General features: G+C 29.1%; 1 protein-coding gene across 9 annotated transcripts in view; it reads right to left on the reverse strand.

Moving 5' to 3' along the window:
- Dys (Dystrophin) overlaps window positions 1-23,536 on the reverse strand; it is a 349,452-nt gene that overhangs the window by 317,926 nt on the left and 7,990 nt on the right. For 4 of the 9 annotated variants that reach the window (XM_067052671.1, XM_067052672.1, XM_067052669.1 and 1 more), the window contains exon 1: window positions 5,124-5,201. The exons of 1 other annotated variant lie outside the window; for it this stretch is intronic. In XM_067052671.1, coding sequence (XP_066908772.1) covers window positions 5,124-5,175 — 52 coding nt within the window. In that variant the 5' untranslated portion in view covers window positions 5,176-5,201. Of the gene's footprint in view, window positions 1-5,123; window positions 5,203-19,980; window positions 20,029-23,536 lie in introns of those variants that run through there. 4 more of the 9 variants (XM_067052668.1, XM_067052664.1, XM_067052665.1 and 1 more) reach the window with 2 other exon arrangements.

A 23,536-nucleotide genomic window follows, 5' to 3' on the forward strand; every position in this document is an offset into this window, starting at 1 on the left:
TATATATATATATATATAGAGAGAGAGAGAGAGAGAGCTTTACTGAGATATATGCTTAGTAAATATTTTATTTATTTAAAGAATATCACTAGAGGTAATCCCCTTGAAAGACGGAGGAGATGAAATGTTATTGTGACATCACAGGTCAGCGGTTGCTTATCGAATCTGCTCAGGTCACCGCCAAGGCCGCTATATAATGTACCACCGGCTGAACAACTACAACTCTATTTCAAAATGCCCATCAAGATACTATTACATGTCCAACATTATTAAATTTATTATTATTACCACTTACCATAATTTATTGATGACCAAATAATATCAATTTTATAAAGAAAAGTCTATTACAATAATAAAAAATTGCAATCCTGTAATTAATAATCATGAATGCAAGATAATAAAAAGATAAAGATAAATCAAGATAAATAGAACCTCTACAACGACAAAGCCAATTGTTGAGTAATTTCAATGATAAAAGAGATTTTAATGAAAGCTATAAAATATATAAAATGTAATGAATTCCATCATCATTCTGGACCCTTCCACCAATCCGAAAGGGTAAACACAATTGAGAATCTTAAAATGGAACAAGCACAATTGTCATATTTAGATATTGAACTGAACGCAAGCCTCAGCGGAGGTATAGGGCAGACCCTCTGATGCTAGCTTCTTCAAACAAAACCTTTCCTATTGATCTAATGGTCTATCAATTATACATCTAGCTCTCTACAGTGCCGCACCAATACACAGCTTCATACTAATCTTGTATCTTATGTAATAAAATGGAAATTATTACTGCTTGTAATTATATATAAATTATTATAAAAGAATTCGTTTCAAAAATAATTCCGGAATAAATTTAATCACAAAAGAATGAACTTCAAACCCAATCTCCCGTAAATGGATGTTATAATAAGATTTAAATTTAACTATTATATTTATATTAAATTAATTATGTTCGCCGACGATAAAGCTGTGTTCTCTCATCATGACATAACTATCGCTAGAAACACTTTGCAAAGTCACCTTAATGATCTAGAACAATATTTCACATTGAAAAATGTAACTCAAAAGTTTTTACTCTTCGACGCCCACCAGACCCACCGGAACTAATCCTCAAAGGTAAAAATGTGAAATGGAATCCTGTCAATGAAACAGTAAGATACCTGGGAATTCACCTAGATCGCCGCCTTACCTGGAATCACCATATCAACATCAAACTAACTCAAACCTACGCAAGGTTAGCAATGCTATATCCTATCCTAAACAGAAATTCCAAATTACAACCTGTTTTCATATTTAAAACAATTCTCAGGCCACTGCTGATGTACGGCTGTGAAGTCTGGGGAGCGGCATCGTTTACGAAGAGGAAAAAAAGAATCTTTTCAAAATAAAGTCCTAAGAATCGCAGTAAATGCTCCTTGGTTTATAAGAAATAGCCAATTACATCGGGAATTACAATTGGAGTCAATAGAGGATTACATCAAAAACGGTTCCTGAAGTTGCACTCCCGGTTGCCGACCGTTAAAGGAGCAGTGACCTCCAACCTGGGAAACCCAACCTCAACCCGAAGACTGAAGCCCAGGCTGGAGAAGAACATTCTGTTATAAATTCTATATTTAATTATTCTATTATTCACACTACTTCTATTTTACTTATTATTATTAATTTTTTTCTTCTCTTGTCTTTTTTTTTTTTCAAATTAACTTGTTTCTTTTTACCATTAGGGGGCAATTGTTTGTTTTATTAAGTCTACAAATGTCGTTATTTATTGTTATTAATTTTACTTTTTTCTTTTATTAAGAAGCATTATTCTTATCTATTTATTTTATCGTATTTTTTTTTCTTTTAATTATAACATTGTATATAGTTAGGGGTGTCTTTTGTACGAGACTATAACCCCCTACAATCAACTGTTAAAAAAATATATAATGTAACGGTTATATCAAACATGTAAGCCCCACCAAAAAAAAAATTTGTATACTCCATGAACTATTATATATAATAATTATTATAAATAAGATACACGTATAGTTTTATCAGACAATTTAAAAAGCAATATGTACAATTAAATAAAAAAAATTTTAAAGTGGTTTGGTGGATCTATCACCAGTTAAGTTCAAGGAACCTGACTTTAATGTAAATGATTTATAAATGTCTTTATTTATTTATTTTTTTCAAACGTATCTAATCCATTTATTTATTATTAAATACAAATACAATAAAATATATAAATACACACGTCTTACATTAAAAACTATTATAACTGACTATTTATTACAAATTAAACAGCCAGTCGTTGCTCTAGAAGTATGACACAACTGTAAACTTCACTTTATACTCTTGGTAAGCCCAAAAATGCATTTATTATTTGTTAGAGATCCACATAATTGTACTTAATTTTGCATGGGAGGAAAGATCCGTTACTTTAATTTATTAACTATTGATCTCCCATTCCGACAGAAGAAAAAAACATTTTACAGTTATGATTTATAAGTACGCACACAGTTATGAGTTATAAGTACGCACACAGTTATGATTTATAAGTACGCACACAGTTATGAGTTATAAGTACGCAGTTAGTGATTATACTTCTGGGCCAGCGATATGACTTTATGTATGGCCAATTTATAAAGTAATATGCAAACAAAAACTAAAAGTGGTTTGATGAAATTGACTCTACTGTTTGTTAAGTACAAGGAACAATTTGCCCAACCTGGCTAATTAATTAATTTATGATAAAATACAAATACAGCGACAAATGTAGAAATATTTATACGCCAGAATATAAACCGTAATTGTAGGCCGGAATTCCTATATAGTGTAATTCGTCGGAAAACTCATTCGAAGAAGAAAAAAAATATGAAAATATCAAATATCAAAAATAAAGGAAACAATTACATAAATACACAACGTTTTCCCCAGCGTTATACTATTGGGATATATTAATTAAAATTTTACTGTTTAAGTATGTCTATTGTCAGTGAACAATGATCCTTACATCAAACCCTCCAATCCCACATCACCACCCTTGAAGAATGGTGCCAAAACTGGAGGATTAAAATAAATTCCAATAAATCCCACCAAATCACATTTACCCTTCGACGTAAACCTATGACCTCTTCCCCTACAATATCCTTTAAAAATACCCCACTTATTCCTGTCGAACAGATCCGTTACTTAGGACGGACATCTCCACAAACGACTGACATGGAATCCTCATACAAGACTAAAAAGACAAGAAACTGCTCGTAGATTCCGACTATTGCAACATTTACTAGACAAACGGTCTAAATTGCCAATCCATTACAAAAGACTGATCTACATGACTATTATAAGGCCTATCTGGACATACGGAGTTGAGCTTTGGGGCTCCACTAAACCATCAAATTCCTCCAGAATCCAATCCTTACAGTCCAAAATCCTTCGTAAAATCCTTAATGCTCCTTACTTTGTCACAATCCATCAGGACCTCAATATTCCATATGTTGCCGATTTGGCCAGATACCGTTCCTTCCATAATTAACTTCTCAACCACCCAAATCCACTCGTTTCTAACCTGGCTTCTCCTTCATTACCTAATAATCCTCCTAGGCGTCTGAAAAGAAGATGGCCTCGAGATCTTCTCTAGAAATGTTATTGGAGTTCTATTAGTGGGTAGATTCTCCACATGTTTTTATCATGTTACTATGTCACCTACAGCAAATTTACTTGTTGTATATATGTGTATACAGTTGTAAATATCAATAAATAAATTTAAAAAAAAAAATGTTTAAGTAGTGTAGCTTATTTACTACCATTAGTTTTGGTATTAAAATACAAATACAGTAAGAAAATGCAGACAGTATTATAACTGAGTGAATTGGTATTGTAACTGAGCTATATTATTAAAGAAAAAAACAAAACAGAAAGTTTTAAAAATGCAACGAGATAACAGTAGGAGGAAATAAACAAGCGTTATAGAAACAAACAAATAAAAAAAGAGATTAAAAATTGAAAATTGAAATCTGTACAGCTACAACCCCTGTAAAGGGTTCAGTACTTTGTAAAGAAGTACTGTTACTAGACTAACAGGTGTGCAAGGAAGTGATTTGGTCCGAATCTTTTTAAGATTTTTACCCAATTAAAAGTACCCAATTTAAGAGGCTAGATGGACCCCAGGAGGGGCCCAGAACCCACAGGAGTTGACTCACGGCTACAGTGTAACAGAAAAAAAATTTCTACTTAGCCGGATTCCAACTCGGACCCTTGTAGTTAGTAGCCACGCATTTTACTCCGTGGCTACCGCGTACTAAAATAGTAGTCTCTTTTTTTCTGTAGTAGGAAATGTTCATAGATTACATTTTAAATAAATGAATTCGGAAAGAATTTATTTGAAAATTGAAGTTCCTTATAATTTATCTCAAAATAACTATTATTGTTAATTGTCTATCCTGTCTATTGAATAATAGTCCAATGAAGACCAATAGTAGTACATTTTCGAATGGAAAAAATGAAGATAAACAGTGCTCAACTTAAAGCTATACGTCACTGTTTTCATGGTGAAGAAATATACAAATAATCACATAATAATATAGTTTAATATTCAAAATCATTATTTAACAAGTTTAACTCTGTTAGGGAATATGAACTATAAGCAAAAAAAAACAAATAAATCCAGGAAAAATGAGATTTAAACCTAACATGTTTTGGAAAAAAAAAACAGACGGATTGGGTAAGTAAATCTGCATTCATGGACATAATAAATGATAGCTTTTATGTCACATAAAAAAATAAAAATGCCAATGTTGAAGCAAATATCGTGCATTTAAAATAGTACTTAATAATATTCTAGGAATTTCCAATCCATCATAGTATCTGGACAGATCACGCACATATATTTCATTAAAAATCTGACACATAAAATAACTTTTATGGTGTATTGTTCTCATGAATATGAATCTGCCTTCAGTAACTAATAACATCGGATACGAAAATTTTAATAAAATATAATATTCACCCAATAAGGTGAAACACGACTCTCAAAACAAAGTAACTGATGTTTCAATATCCCAAGTTTGTAATTAAAAAAAATAAAATAAATCTTATACATTTTTAAAATGAAATGCCAATGATATACATACCGTAGACTGGCCTAATAGGACATCGTGGAGGGAGACCCCAGCCACCAGACATCTTCAACGGATTCCTTCACTGCCAACTCCTTTACACCGTGAAAAAATAGGAGGATAACATATTACGAAATAACTGTACCATGCACCTCTCTACGCCTTTAACGTTAATGTAACTGAGTAAAATAATATTACAATAGTTATTTTACATACTTAGCTAAAGGTATTGTTCCAAGTTAAACACGAAAAAACTATTAACAACTGCATAGTGATTTAGCGTTATCAACATAAATAAACATAGATCGCATATTTAATGTCATGTTAACAATAGTCTTAAAGTATTTCCGATAAATTCAAGGCGTATAGTCAGTATGTTCGTTGTAACTCTATATTTGTATAACTTAACTTCAAAGCGCTGCATCTAAGAAAAAACGGATGAAATTTAATTAATTTTAATGGGAGCTTGAAACAGATTTAAAATAAAAGTTTTTATATTATGGAAGAAAATGATATCAGAAAAATAATCGTCTTTAACAGCACTATTCAAGATTTATTATAAATAATTATGTAAAATTAGTCGGTCATAAAAAGTATTTAGATTTTACGGAGTGGCTCGACATGAAATAAATAAGACAAGTCTACAGAAAGTAGAGAACGCGTTAATGTGCATTGTTGATAAAAACAAAATTTCTGATGAATATAACTTCTTTTTTTTAACCACTACTATTTTGTTCATAGTGCTTCTCAAAGTCAGTTCAAATGATATTATTTGGGTTGTTGTTGGAAACAAATACGCATGTAAATATTTTATTTTAAGGCTATCTTCCTATACTGATTGATCAGAACTTCACTGATAGATTTAAAATAATAATGAAACAAAACAAAAGAAAGAAACGCAATTACTTAAATATTGAGGCGTAGAGAGAAAGTCAGTCATAAATAATTCAAGTCTAACGTCGCAGTGGTCCACTAAATTCAGCAAGGTAAACTAGAAATCAATCGTTGAAATAAAACTGGTTCATAAATAAACTTCATCCTGAATAAATTAAATATCCCATCGAGGAACTGAATAACTACGTCAGAAGTCATTTTAAGAGAAATATAACATAGATAAAATTAATACAGAATCATTTATATAATACATCGCTCTGCATTTATTTTTAGATCAAAATATACAAATTAAAATATTTTTTCGTAATTGAAAACCACTTTTAAATTAAATATATAAATAACAGTATTTATCTATAATCTATAAATATATAAATAAAGTATCCATAATAAAAATGTATTTAGTACAATCTAAATAAACTAATTGTCTTATGCTAATAACCCGAATTAACACATCGTTATATGTTATATTATTTTTATTAGAGCGAATACATAGGTTTTCTTTTATGAAATCGGTAAAATGAGGGGTCAACCTATATTTGGGCTCGAAGTAGAACGAAGAAAAAAACAAGTAGAACAAAATTAAGACCTTTCATAAATCAGTGTTTGTAAAAAAAAATATATATATGCTCTAAACCAAAACTTCATTATAATATTTTTATATCTTATTATCTACATAGCACCAAATTTAAGCACCCAAAATTTTTGTTGAAGAAGAGGATCGGCCTATATTCGAGGAAAAATAATAAATGAAAAATAAAAATAAATAAGAAATATAAAATTTAAAGAAAATCTGGCAAGGGGTTAAAACAAATATATTTTCTAAAAATTCATTGAATTTCTTACGAAAATCCAATTGCTTCGAATATTTTTGAAATTTTCACATTTTAATAAATTTGTGCAATCATATTCAATCTGAATTAATAATAAATATGTATGTTTGTTTTTTTTATACATAAGATATAATTTTTATTTTTAAATCCTATTAGATAACGTAAGATTGATTTATATTTTTTTTAATGATAAATATATAAAATATAAACGTATGATAAAATGTTAAAATAAAATTCTTATACTCGAATACATGGCATAGAAATGAATTTCGTGCTGGACCCCATAAGCTGCTTTAGTTCATAAAAATAAGGAAATAAAATAATGTTATTAAATTTTAGGAAAAATATTACAACCTAAATTCTTCTTAATTTCAAATTAACGCAAGACTAAGTCTAAATATAGGATAAGGAAGATTATTAGACAATAGGATATTATTCAAAATCAATATTTAATATGTTTGGAGGCAGAATTTAATCATGGTGACCTTTCCTCCCCGCCTCCCATCTTCCGGAAAATATCATTAAAAATATAATGAGACCTTATCAGTTTAAATCTTTCTCAGAAAAATTTGTTATTAGTAGTAATGAGGTCGCCATGCTGATTTTTTATTAAAGTAATCAGAAAGGACTGCGAATTTAACGGCCTTTCAAAAGTTAAATGAGGCCTAACTACTCGAGGGGTTCAAATGGCAATTTCCACGATTCCCCATTCCCTTGTTCACTGGTCATAAAGATACTTATAATTGCAATCTGCCTCTTCCGTGTAATATTGCACAAAGGATGAGCCAATAATAATAATGATAATTATATTATAAATAATTTATAATATAGGCTGAAAAGGACGTAATGAATCTCCAAAATGATCCTGTTTACAAATAAAGGCTCAGTGAACCCGACTGTTCAATAGGAATACCACTAATCGCTCCATTCACGACTCATTCGAGCGATTTCCGTCCAATCCAAGTGTGGTCTGACTCAATACAATCCTCCTACCCGCGTTTCATTTTCCCCCTCGGACGTTAACCCGTTGATTTAGCTCTAATTAACGATCTAGCGATACGTTCGTACCAAACCGTGCAACCTTACAGAAGCGTCGAGACGTTATCACCTCGATTATACCCTTCACATGCAGTTCACACAAGCCCGCATTGTCTTACCACCTGAATTGCCCAGTTCATTCACACATCTCCGGCAAATATCATTTATAAACGAGAAAAACAACAATTTCTTCATTTATAGTTCCTCTTCAATATTATTTTTCCTAGATACCACGGACACCAAATACATCAATTTCTTAAACGGAGTATGGACATAAAAATATTTTCATCAATTTTTTTTTTTTTTATCTCACATTTATTTCGATACCTTCTTTTTTCCGGATACCATCAACGATGTTGCATTCATTTAAATTTTCATTGCCAAATAGCATTGAATCAATACCATACCCAATCACTTGCATTTCACCACTCGGAGTTAAATCCAGGTTAAACTTATAAAAACAGAGGAAGTTGGGGTAATGTATTGAATCTGATATAATAATGAAATATTGACGATTTCAACTAGATCAACTAAATTCTTTTGTTTTCCTACTTCATTAAAATATCATACGGCTTCGGGCAGACAATAGAATCAAAAGCCTTTTTGAATTCGAAATAAAGTTGATAAACAACTTAATATATATTATTCGTTCCATTATTTGTCGAAAGGAAAATATTTGATCAGTAGCCGAACTGCCTAAAACCACACGGTAAGTTTCCAGTAATTTCCACGGTCTATTCAATGATTTAACTTGTTAAAATATTTTATAGCATGCTCGGTGGAGGCATCTGATTCCGTCCAAACTTCCATCCTCCGAAATCGCATAACCTCAACATGATAGAATATTTACATTAATCCACACATCGGATAACGTGTTTAGTGACCTAAAATACACGAAGAAAATTATCGATGACTATGTGGTTTAAAATGAAACCAATAGATTAAATATTGTCTAAATGGAAAAATTAGAAAGGAAATACAACGGTATACCCCATTCATTTTATATTGATTTAGAAAAGGCTTATGATTTCATTGACCTCTACCAAAACTGAAATATTTTCAGTTTATTGAAATAAAGTATAGATACTAATAAAAAAAACTCGCTAGTAAGTAAAAAAAAATCTCTAGATACTGACAACAATAACCAAATGACAGATCAGGATTTTATAAAAAAAAAAGTTACCAGGAGGTAACTAAATGTGGATTTGGAAGGGAAATCTTCTAACGTAACTTAATGCAACTCAAAGTCTTAACTGTTGAATATATCAGTAATGAAAATTCATTTTCTAGCCGGACCAAATAAAGTCCTTTGTTAAAATCAAACTGAAAACCGTCTCAATTCTCGAACAACTCCTGAAATCACGAGTTCGAACCGTCAACTCCTCGTATGCCTAATAATTTTCTATCCATCTGGAGAATCATCAGGTAAGCTCGAGATGAGGCAAAGGAGATTAATGAATCGCTTAGCAAGATTCATCTCAAAGGTCTTAGGATTTAGTCTAATTTCTTACTAAATATATCTCTACGTCATCCTGATTTTTAACAGCCATAACTCCACAATGCCATTCAATCCTACGATTAAAAAAATTAAATATTTTTCCTCTTTTCACCATAAGAGCAATAAAGTTCACCTATCAAATTCTCCAACATATGATCATAATATACTGACTTATACATTCTGAAACTTTCTTAATAAAAATCATTCTTGATACAACTTTTTGGAATTCACTACCGAACTCTAATTCTTAACACATCCTCTTATAATTTAAAAAATGTTTAACTTAAAAAATTAAACCATCTTAAATACCAGCCCTTTGCAGATATATGAAGAAATTATATTTATTTTTTAAATTGTATTCAAGTTTTTTATTTGCCAATGTTTTTGACTACTTTGTTATTACAAGCAAAATGTTATTTTGATCTCGGTTTTATACGATTATAATTCTCAGTCCCAGAATGAAAATTATTTCGCCAATTCAATATTCACAAAACTTTATTTATTTATTTAGTTCACTTATTACAGTAATATATTTTTTTCTTTCAATATGCCAATTTTTTTTTATTCATTTCCTCGATTCAAACATCTGCTAAATGGTTTATTTGCTTAATGGTTTTTTTTACACATTAATTCAATAACACCATCACTTTATATTCATTTAACCCTATCTACTCTTGAGGTGGGGAACAACTAATTTGCCCAAATTAATTAAATATTTTAAAAATCGAAGTATGATGAACAATCGATAGATTGAATCTTAATCAACTAAAAGGTGGTAGCACTATTTAAAAAAAATATTAGTTTGAATGAAAAAAAATAAATGAGAAGTTTTCTATCAAAAGAAAGATTTTTTTTCAAATTAAAATTATATACCAATAACTTGTTTAGTTTATTTCAAAATTTAAACCTTTCCTAGTCAAAGAGGTGCTATAAATTAACACTTACATTATTTAAATTAATAATTGTTAAATAATAACTTTCCTAAATTGGATATATTGACTTTCGGTAGAAAAATTATAAAATTAATTAATAAAGATCCAAGGAAACCCAACCATTTAAAAACAACGTAAAATTCACAACATTGTTCAGTAATTTTTTATTTAATTAGAAAAAAATATATTTTTCTTGTTTTGTATTTTTAATAAAATCGATCTAGTACAAAAGTAATGACGAATTTCATTTAAAAATTCATTTTTCCCCAAATAATGTTTACATCAACATAAATACAAATAAAAATATAATATATATTTTCTTTTGTTTCAAAAGAGAAAGTACAATACACAATCTTTTACAATATTACAATATTCTTGGTTTGAACGTACATTTGCAAGAAAATAAATGTTTGTTCTCGTATTTCGTTAATAATTTTATTATATATAAAAAGCTATTTAAAGTGGTATCATGGCACTAATACAGTTTGATATTACGATGGGAGGGTGATAAAACGGGACATTAACCAAGGACACCAATCAATAAATGATTTATCGGGACCACTAACACCTGTTCACCTGTTGCTTTGCGTCCCATCTCAAAATTATTTTTAACTTAAATGAAATAAAAATTTAAAAACTTAATTCTAATAGAGGAAAAACCGAATTCTTTTTAAATTTTAAATCTTAAATTTGAAGAAAATAAAACATGAAACTTTCCAGTAATATGTTAACTTACCGACTAGTTCAGAAAATCTTTACATAAAAAAATAATATTCTTTAATATAATAAAATCAAATAATCTGACCTTGAAGTATTCAAGTACTACGGACGGTAGTAACTGTTAATAATTAAAAACAGGATGAAGGAAAAGCGAAATAAATATTTTAGTTAATAAATTAACAATTTCTAAAAGTAATAATTACCCTTCAGAATACTTTGTTTCTAAATTTCATTTTACTTTTTTATTTCAATATTTTTTTCTACACCGTTAATTTTTTTTGTCAACACCGAATATTATTGAAAACATAATTCAGGGAATTTTCTTTACCGTTTTTCAAAATTTTTATTTCACAACGATTAGAATTCTTTTTCTAAGATTAAAAATAAATATTAAATCAAATAAAAACACTATTATTTTTAATTTAATTAATATTTTTACTATCTTAATTTATTCTTTCCAATCCAAAAAATAAAAAAAGATTTATAAAGAACCACATATTTACGTTATTTTATAATATGTTGCTATTTAATATAATTAGTAATGCAGAAACAAAAAATTAATTTTTATCAAGATAGTTAGACAGCAATGAACTTGCAAAAATTATCTTTTGTTTTTTTTTAAAGTGTAATCTAAAAAATAACTATCATGAATTCATTTCTTACAATAATGTTCCATATTTCATAAATGAGATTTCAGTATTTTATTTATTTTGTTAATTTAGAATAATAAGCGAAATGTAAAGCCTGAAAATATTTATGAAAACAACGAAAAAAATATCTACCCATTTATACTATAAAAATAATTACTGATTTAAAAATACCAGATAATTTTTATAAGAAAACAAATAAATAATCTATTACAATAATGACTAATTTACACAAAATAGAATTAAAAAAAAGACTTGAAACTCAATTCGCTTCTACAAATGTCTAAGGTTCATAAAGAGGTGAAGGGAAAAAAGTTAGAATGACTTTGAAATTTCAATTAGTTTTTAAGGATAAAAAAAGTTCCTTTACTAATAGATAAAACGACAAAATTAATTAAAAAGAGTAAATTCATTGAATGGAATTCTGATTTTTATAGCGTCATGATTCAACAGAGCTATTCAAATTATCAAATTACCTTTATATGTAAACTGAGCCACAGAAAATCTTCAAATTTATTCAATGTATCTATTTAAAATTTTTTATAATATAAATAAAATTCTATTGCTAGAATTTAATTTAATTATACTAGAAAATAATATTATTTCATGCATACCCGTGTATCTAATATATGCGTGGAGGAAAGAATAATTGTCACAAATAACCTATATTGGAAAAAAAATATATATATATTTTTTATTTTTATCAACAAATTTAAAATTCTTCACAGAATGAGACATAAAGAGTAAATAAATAAGAAATTATTTAAATGTATTTTGTTATATAAGTAGTAAGTATAAAGATTAAAAGGAACTGATATATTTTCACTGCCATAAAAGATATTCAAATATAAGTATAAAAAAAAAATCCCGCATAAACTAAAATCACCTACAATCATCAAAACATTTAGAAAACCACCTTTTTATTTTTATACAATTTCAATTCAAATGTCTCATTTACTAAACAAACTTTTATAAATCCATTTAAAAAAAAACAGCAACAATGAAGATCAAATGGGAAAAAAAAAATGTTTTTATAAATTTTAATTAATGAATAATGCGATGATGCTAACTGACGATAAAATTCATCAGATGACATTAAAAATAGAATAATATTCATTTATTTATAGGAATAATTCTTATTTAAAGGTATTAATAGGGAATAATTATTTAATTTTAAATAAAATTATTTAAATTCCAAATAACTTTTTCCGAATCCAGTCACTATCAGTCGAACAAAATTCAGGATTTAGGCGAACTAACATTCATTAAATGCGATAAAAGGTGGTTCAGTATTTCACATAACACCCCACAGCAATTAAATGAATCATTTACATAATAGGTAATTTGATATTCGAAATCAAATGGAGACGATAAAACATCCAATTGTGTCGTACATAAATATCAAACATTTATGGGGATATAAAAAAAAAGGATCAGCGATCAGAATCAAAATTGGAGATCAGAAGAGAAAAAAACATAAATTTTTTTTTCTACTAAATTTTAGTAATGAATAATTTTACGAACTGATAAAGAAATCTACCGCACGATTTAAATAAAAATAAGGTATATCTATTAAATATATATGTATGTATAAGTAAATAATTTGTGAAATTATTATTAAATTCAAAGCAATTCCTATTCTGACGTTATTAAATTTTTGTCAAATTTAACCTAATACTGTGATTGAAATAACTCCGAAATTCGATAGGTTGATTTAATTAATTAATGTAAGTATGAATCCTAATGACTTTAAAATTATTTATAAATTTTGATAAGTTTTTGGTGATTTAAATACATAAATATTAACATGTTTTATGTAATACATGGCTCCCTCTATTTCGAGAATAGTACGATATAATGGACCACTGCGACGAGAAAAGATGCTTGATAAAATGCAGTAAGTGAGACGAAAAACATTTACCGATGAATGAGAATCCTACCACGGGGACTACAGGTCGGAGACTGAAGGGTGGTGCCTGCGCATCCCCTAGCAACCACAACATAACAACCTCCCCACCCTCAACCCATTCGGTGGTTAACCCTCTGGCTGCTGTGTGGATACGGGCATCCGATAATAACTCTCTTAAATAAATATAGGATCTATTGAGAAATCAATTAATCCGGGACGAAATAACCATCTAAAACATACATTATTGTAATCAGAAGGTTGTGAAAATTGTATACAAATTTTAAATAATATAAATATTTACAATATTTAATTGATTTATTTAATTTTGATATGAAAGTGATCACCTAATGTAAAACCTAATTTGAAGGGATGTTGATGAACTAATTTTATTCAAAACTATAATCATCCGGCCCGAAGGACCATCCTACATTACCGAATATTACAAAACTAAATATTAAAAAAAAGGTTTTAGAAAAAGTAAATTTATAAACTAGAAGTAATAAAGTATATACCAAAATTATTTACTATTCATTGATTTTAACAGTAAGTTTTAATTAAGGTACTTGCCCAAGGAAGGACCGAAACGTCATCCGTCAAACGGGAAAGCCGGTGGATCCGGAGTATTAAAAAAAAAAATTCTAATCTTAATTTAACTCAAGTAATAATTAAATGATAATATACAATTAAATATACAGGTTAATATATAATTAGTATAAGTTAATTTGTCGAATCATTTAAATAATAATATCTCTAGATAAATTATTAAATTTACAATGTATGTTACAGTGTATAAACAACTGTAGTATTATTGTTTTCACAACTTTTATTCTTTATGATCTTTTTCAGTGCCACTTAATCCAATGCTCCGAACAAACAAGGACCGGTTATGTAGGATTCTAGCATGTTATTAAATTTTTAGCTTTTACAATAAAAGAAAAAATAATTAAATCAAAAATAAATGTTATTTAAAATAGATAATTTATAGTAAAATTAATTGTTATCTTATCTTATCTCAACTCTGCTATATTGATATAAAATATCTCTTTTAACACAGTCAGCCATCCGAGTCTTAATGAACTTTATCACGTTATGCAAGAACGATACTTTAATTTAACAATATAAATAAATTAAAGAATGAATGTTAGCGATTATCAGCAATAAAAGTTCGCAGTTTAACGTGAACACACAATGCCAGTGCACAGGTATCTAGTTTTCATTGTTTTTATAGCATTATTAAGAACTAAAACAAGTCAATTCAGACAACAACAAAAATTAAGGCATGAGAAACAGTTGGAACTTGGTTGTAAATGATAAATAAGGTAATATACGAGTTACGTTATGGAATGAATGCTGAACTGAAATCGGAGAAGAATGTTCCAACCATTCGATATATTCAGGCAAATTTATCAGGCCCTCTCTAACTGGATTTGTACTAACACTCTCTCACCATCGATCTCATTCCAATTGTAAACAGCCAATTACAGATTTATTGCTCTCAACGGATCTTTTCCAATAAAAAAAACATTTGAACAATTTCAAAGCTAATAAACCAAAACAAAGATAAAGATTGGAAAATATCATAAGAATAAACAGAAAAAAAACAAGAAAGGTATCGAAAGCTCGTATATAAGTTAATTATCAAATCCTTTCATAGTTCATAACCATCCGTTTTTTTCTTAATGGTAACTATAAGGTCAGCTGATTATGTTGCAGAGAAATATTTTTTAAAGAATCTGCACTTGAGCCCTGTCAGACTACTTCAATGAGAATAAAATGTATCTGACATTAATTAATATCTAACATTAATTAATTAATTAACCGAGTTAATTAAAATTGTTAGAGCCATTTTTAGAAAATCCAAAAAGTGCGAAAAATCTACTCTTTAAAGTGGCACTTTCAGTCAGTTAATTTTATCGAAAAAGTTGCTAACATGTATCTGGTATATACCCACCCACGCGCAGATCATTTTGCTAGACTTGATAATTTAATTAATTTGGACCCAAGTGACATCAAAACGTGTATTTTCACCGAAAACTGGAATTCGAAATACCTTGCCCTACAATACATTTCATATATAGGTATTAGTACAACTAGGTAATTAGTGGTCCTTTTTACCAAAGTCTAGTAGTTACTTTGAAGTTGATGCCCCGCACTAACCAAAGTGGGAGTGTTAAGATTCATTTCTTGGAACCGCTGAAAAATAAATAATATCTGCACAAGGTGTGAATCGAACCCACAACGTTCCGAAGTGCTCTCGGAGCCATGACCCCAAGAATATATCTAGAAAATATTTTCATTGGTAAACTGAACTAGAAAATATTTTCATCGGAGTACAAGTCTAGAAAATACTGTCATTGGAAAATTAATCTTGAAAATATTGTCATTGGAAAACGAATCTAGAAAATATTTGTATGGGAAACGAATATAGAAAATATTTGTATGGGAAAACGAATATAGAAAATATTGTCATTGGAAAACTAATCCAGAAAATATTGTCTTTGGAAAATTATACTAAAAAATATTTTCATTGGAAAACTAATCTACACAATACTGTCATTGGAAAACGAATCTAGAAAATATTTTCATTGGAATACTAATCTAGAAAATATTTTTATTGGAGTACTAGTCTAGTAAATACTGTCATAGTAAAACTAATCTAGAAAATACTGTCATTGGAAAATTAATCTTGAAAATATTGTCATTGGAACACTAATCTAGAAAATATTGTCATTGGAAAACTAATCCAGAAAATATTGTCTTTGGAAAACGAATCTAGAAAATATTTGTATGGGAAAACGAATATAGAAAATATTGTCATTGGAAAACTAATCCAGAAAATATTGTCTTTGGAAAATTATACTAAAAAATATTTTCATTGGAAAACTAATCTACACAATACTGTCATTGGAAAACGAATCTAGAAAATATTTTCATTGGAATACTAATCTAGAAAATATTTTTATTGGAGTACTAGTCTAAAAAATACTGTCATAGGAAAACTAATTTAGAAAATATTGTCTTTGGAAAACTAATCTAAAAAAAACTTTATATTTGTTTATTTGGCAATTTATACACACATTTGTGTATATACATGAGACGTTTCTGACTTTATATAACCAACAATGGCACCTACTTCGCTGACTTATAAAATGCGATTATCATTAATTTAAATAATTAAAACTAACTTTATTTGTATCTGAATAACTCAAATTCTTCCTTATTAGTACACATCGAGATAGAATCCAACTGTCATTCGGCTTTCTTCGGCTTAATTGGAATACGATGGTCGGACCTAACTGACGCGCTCCGATGCTTCTCCCATCCACTGGAGCAGGCGGTTAGAAACGGTTGAGCTGAGATAGAAGATTATCGGGATGTATTAGATTCCAGTGGAGGAGAAGACCAATTTTCACCCACAGCTCAGACAAAACTGAAAGCTACATCTACATGAGTGACTAATGGAGCTTCCGGGTCCTAACAGGCCATGGAGAGTTCCGAGGAAAACTGCAAAGGTTCAGAAAGGAAATTGATCGCTATCACATACATGGAGTTATTGAAACAGCAGACACATGTGGTGGTGGATTGCACTAGCATGGAATGACATCGAGCCATGTTGTTGAGAAAGATCGGGATAATCGCCCTCGCCGAGCCGGACTTCTCTCGTCTGATGGAAGAAGAGACCTAACCTAGTGCTGAACCAGACAAGTGTATCAAAGAGGGACGGATGCGTTGTATGAGGTGCCGGACAGATGAGGTACATGCACATCAATAAGATGCTCAACCGAGCATTGTGCTGCACTTGACAACCCTAAATAAAATTGTGTCCAGGATTAAACAAATGCCATAATATACGCAAATTTTTTTTTTTGTATTAGTCGCAGAAGCATACGTAATACCTCCACGTAACAACGCACTGCTGCCAAATTAGGACTGTTAAACCCAAAAAAGAACAACTAACACCAAACAACAAATGAATGAAACAACCAGAATTATAAAACGTACTAAAAATATCGAAAATACAGGGACCGACCTAAGAGGCTTATAAGTTTGTTTTTTTAATATACATTTTATGTATAAAGATGATTTGAAAAGAGAATTATAAATATAAACCTCTTTGGGATGAGCCTGACAACACAATCTGTAGGAGTTTCGTTGATTCAGAAAGCCGTGGGCGCCCCGGGGTAGGAGTGCGCCAGATAAATGTTTAATTGGCTAAAAGTTAGTCTCTCTCTTAACTTTATAACAACTTTGTAACTCCATTATAAATGCAATTTTCTATTCGAGTACGGGCTGTTAAGGAAGTTGTCACTGCACTTTACGAACCGTGTGGAACTGTCGGCTCCCTTGTAAATGATTGATCTTGTTCTTCTTATTGAGGCAAAGAACAAGCAAAAAAAGGGAAGAAGTGGTTGCTATGCTACGACCGCAGGTCAAAAACTCCTAGTTTGTTTTTAGCAAATGATAATATAATTACCACTTTAAAAATACAATTTATAATTTGTACCCGGGCCGAAAAAGTGTTACACGGAGCATTTAGAATGCTACATAGAATTGAAGGAACTAAACCCGGTTAATATAATTCAGATAATATTATCGCGGCAAATAAGAGCGGTGGGTAAGGTTGTAGGGTTTCGTAACGAACGAATCCCTAAAATATTAATAAACATTGAACCGATAGGAAAACGTAACAGGAGTAGACCGGAGCGTGGGTTGGAGGACTGCGTCAAGACTGATTTGGCACCTTTGTGTTTGGACGGGTGGCACTGGACTGATGTATGTAGACAGCGAAAGGTGGTTTTGGCATCGAGCCTTCGTATTCACAAAGCCTTTATTATTTATTTATTTATTATATATATTGTATATACCACTACAGTCTCATCATCGTTTGAGCTAGTTAAGCATACGTGCTACTTCATTGTGGCAAACGATTGAACAAGGAAGTAATCACGCTGAATATATTTCCTCAGAAAACATTTCAGGATAACCTTATCCTATGTTTACCTAACTATTATGAGATCATGAGAGCTAGATATACTCTAGGACAGTATCCCGATCCTTGAAGATAGAAAAAATATTTTTTAAATAAGCTGGACTTGAACATGTGAGAAGTCTTTTTTTTTTTTCAAAATTAAAGGTTTTTTGGCAAATAAAAATTCTACAGCTAAAACTTATTCATTTTATTTCAAAATTTATGTTTTCCAACAATTTTTTAATAACGATTTTCCAAAAGTCTGTATATTAAAGTGTGATAGGAAACTAATATATAATGGCTCACTCAGGCAGATGCAATACTGAACTACATATAATGTTATGGCGATATATGAAAGATTTCACACATAGAGGCAAGTTTCCAAGTGTTAATATCGCGACTTGAAGGCGACGCCGAAGTATCGCAGCAGGTCTCGGGAGATTTTATTATATTCTGTATTTGGATATATAATATATGATATATTATATCTGAAGCATGAATACGCACGAAGATGAATTGGTACTCGCTATGAACGAGAACAAATCTGAGAAAAACTAATAAGCTTATTACAAAAATTGAAAAAAAAAAAAAAGTTTGTCGCAATAGTATATATCTAAGATATGATACATTAATATACTTAGTATAATATGCAATGTGATCATCTATAATCGGTTATACATATACGAGTATATAAGAAGGGTCAGGAGTTTAGTCTTTTGTAAAGAAGTATTGTTTCTTGAACAACAGTCGTGCAAGGAAATCATTTTTTCAAGATCATGCTCTACCACTAGATTTTTCCCTAACGAAGAGTACTCATTTTATAGAGGCTGGTTGTAACCCACGAGGGTTCCTGAACCCGCAATAAAAAAATAAATATATCTTCCACAGCCGGATTCTAACCCAGGTCCTGAAAATTAGTAGTTCTGTAATTTACTCACTGAACTACCCCACTCTTCGAAGTGTAATACTGAAAACATCTCGTTATCTTAACACTACTAAATAGCAATAATAATAAAAAACAATAAAATTAAAATAAGAATATTTATAATAAAGATTTAAAATAATAAAATGGTCAAGCTAGGAAGCATTTAACGGATAGGGGAGTTATAATCTTGGGGAAAAGTATGGAATAGTATTGATTATCTCGTAAATAAATAAAGCAGAGTATGACGAAGGTAGTTCGGCTTACGGTTGATAGTTAGATTTAACACCGTTGTAAATAGTAATAGCATCAAACTAGTTTAATATATTTTTACTAAGAAAACTTTAATACATAATGCGTATATTTAAACAGCACTGGAAAGTACAATTAGCTATAATTTCTTTTAAAATGACAAAACTTCACCCCATAATCAGGTTAGATAGAAGTTTTAAGTCAAAAGCAACGCATATGTACTTAATAATTATAATATATTTAATATCCTTTGTGACCTACCTGGAGTGAATTTTATTTTTTTAACCGTCCCAGGAGAAATATCACTAGCTGTAAAAAAAAAAAATAAAAAACTTTAATCGTAAGATATGAAACCGATCAATCACCAATGGACAACACAAAGCCGATAGTTAAGCTCCCCTTGTATTAGTATTTGCCTGCAACAATAGACTTAATAATAAACTAAATTTTTATGTTTAACATAGAAGACACGAACATGCAAACATTTATGAGTATAACATGTACACATGATGATTTAAATGGATTGATATATTTGTAATAACAACAAAAATTAATATAATATAATAACCAATTCGTTAAATTGCTTTACTGTAAATACAAAAAAAAATCTAGAGATATCCCTAAAATAAAAAAAAAACTAAATAATATGTGTATATAAATAAAATATAATCCAATTTATACAAATTCAAAATAAAATTTACAAATATTTTTTACCTTAATTAAGGCTATGTTTATCATTATCTACCGATTTCGATAAGAAAAAAGAAATATTTGTATTAATTTCATACTTTAACTTAAGCATCAGTCATTAATTTGTTTCAGTCTTAACCTGCAATATTATTTTAATTTGTAATATGAAACAAAACATTTATGTTATGAATTATTAATGTTTAGTAACAATTGGTATAACATAGAGAGAAATGAATTAAGATATTATTATAAGCCTGTTAATACTTCACTACAAAGTTATTAATGCTTTCAATACGTTTCGGCCTAACAAGCCATCTTCAATTACATTAGTCCTGTACATAGACTCATAATTACTCTACTACAATACATAAAATGAAAATAAATTTATTATTTAACATTTTTAGTGATATTTTAATGTATGACTCTATCTTATGATTGCTATTAGTAATGCGTTTATTAAATAAATATAATTTATAATTCATAAAACAATTATTAAATATAATCAAATACAATCCTCATTGTATTAATCATAAATGAATTAGTACTGCTTATCTAAATAGAATGTAAGTGATTGACTTTCTGTACAAAAATAAATCTAATGCAATAAAATGCAATTAATTGTCCTATGCCCGCAATTTTTGTTTGTATGTGATTATTAAGTTTCTGTTTACAGGGAAATTAAATGACTTACAACCTGTTGGAAATTAATTAAATTATTATTAATAACTTGAAAACGATCCAAATCAGTATTTTATTATAGTTATAAAACTTCTTTTTATTAAAGTTTTTTTTTAATTCTAAATAATATTTAATAAGTATTTAATGTAAGCAAGACTGATGACAATTGTAAGGTAAAAGAGACATGGATCGAAATGAAATTATGTGCAATTTTTAGGTAGAGCTATATCATTAAAAATGTTAAACAATAACTTTACTTTAATTTTTTTTGTTATGTATTGTACTAGAATGACTGTGATTCCAAGCAGATTTTTTAACAGAAGATGGCTCGACAGGGCTGAAGGTTGTGACATCATTAATGCATTTACTTGCCTTCGCCTAAAATCAACTGATAGTATTCAAATATATTATTATTTTATTTATTTAATGCTATTTACAACTGTATTTATTTAAAAATATAACCAGTATATTTGATGTAAGATCACAATGGCGTATGACACAGGCGTTTAGAGAAAGTACCCATTGGTTCACTCTAACATTATTATAAAATTATTTTATTATACAAAAAAGTATGAGACATTGCGATAAAAAAAAAAAAAGTTCATTTTTAAAAAATCAAGACGATTTCGATCAAGCATAGTTTACATTGTTATTTAGACATTAAATTTTATTAATTCTTTTATTTATTTATTTACTAAAACAATTTCTTCTATCAGACTTCAGTAAAGATATCGATCAAGGCTGAGTTTGCCAATATTCCTAAGTTGTACTTAATATATCACAGTCTCTGTAAGTTTACGTTACCCCACACAGCGTTGGCGATTCTGTATCTTATGAAAATCACATGAATGATAATGGACAATTAAGACCTGTGGTAATTAGTGAATAGCCAGGAGATCTAAAAAAATTTAAATAATAATAATTAATTTATTGTTTTGATTTTTTTACATAAGAAACTTAAAGTGATCCTAATACAAAATATAATTGTTGAAGAAACTTATTCGATATCAAACTAGAAGAAGCAGAAGCCCATCAGGTTGAGGCAGACTATTAGAACGATTTCCCGGAACGGAGATAAGACCTTTAGCCATTTAGCTTCCCTCAACAAGTCCTTTTCATACACTCCCCCCTCCCCCCCATCCCCGGATAAGAATTTTATCTCAGATTAAAATCCATATCTCTGTAATTTTAGTTCGCGTGTCAATAATTAAGGGAATTGTGCAATGATAAAAAAAAAAGTTAAGCTGTTTGCTGTCTGATCTTTGTATTCCTATATTGATAACACTGAAAAAATATTTTCAAAAACATGCATCAAAAAGAATCGTTTGTTTGAAAAACACAATTAAATATAAAACACATTTATTTAAAGTAAAACTGATCCTAATATATGAAAAATCAATAAATATACTAAAAAGATTATTGCGTATGACGAATGATGTAAAGAGATTCTCAAAATCTTAATATAAGGTATGATTTATCGAGAAAAATTAAAATAATAATTTAACAATAAAAAAAATTAGCAAGCTATTTTATATTAATTAACCTGTCGATAAATTTATAAATATATATTAACAAAACAAAGCTAATATCATGATTCCATTTCGATCATGGATTATGAATAATTAATGATGAAAATTAAAATTGTATAATCTTGAAACTTCCCATGGCAATTATAAATACAATGCTTCATACTTTTAATAATGTATAATTGTGAATAACTAAGGTAATATATTATATTTTACTTTTACTTGAGCAAAAGCTGTAAATATAACACCCTAGTTAAAAAACAAAAAAAAGTACGAAACTGAAGATTCATATTTGAGGTAAGGATATGGTTGGGATGTAACAGTAAGTATTCATCTATAATCAACATTTCGGAAATACCACTACGTATAATAAATTTTACACATTTTAACCATTTCCTCCAAACAGATACAACGATTTTGAATAAAGAAGTCATATCAATAATCAATCAATACTGTGATTTAATGTATCAATAAAAATAAATATAGTAAGGAGTATAACTGTCATGTCGAGTCATGAAGTTGGAGTTTGGAAAAAAAGCGAGGATTAAATTCAACTCTAAGGTTTTCATTATTTGTTAAGTAATTATTAATTAGCTTTTAGCAATGATAATTATATCGCCATATAATTTTAAAAAATAATGAATTAAGAAAAAAATCAATACAATAAAAAATCTTTAAATAAAAAAATCCTACACATACAGCGGTTCCCAAAGTGGGTGCCGCAGAACCCTGGGGTTCCCTAAGTATATGTCATTTTCTGAAAACATTAAAAAAATTTTTTTTACTGTATTAAAGTAATTTTATTATTTTTAGGGATTATAGTCAATATTTATTTCAAAGCGCAAGAGAAACACTTAGTCCAAACGGTTACGCTATGCTGGTTTGCATACATGCTTAAGACCCAACATCCAAATCCTTCGTTA

This window comes from Halyomorpha halys, unplaced genomic scaffold (assembly GCF_000696795.3).
Source record: "Halyomorpha halys isolate HHAL.00 unplaced genomic scaffold, Hhal_1.1 Scaffold582.1, whole genome shotgun sequence".
Taxonomy (NCBI): Eukaryota; Metazoa; Arthropoda; class Insecta; order Hemiptera; family Pentatomidae; genus Halyomorpha; species Halyomorpha halys.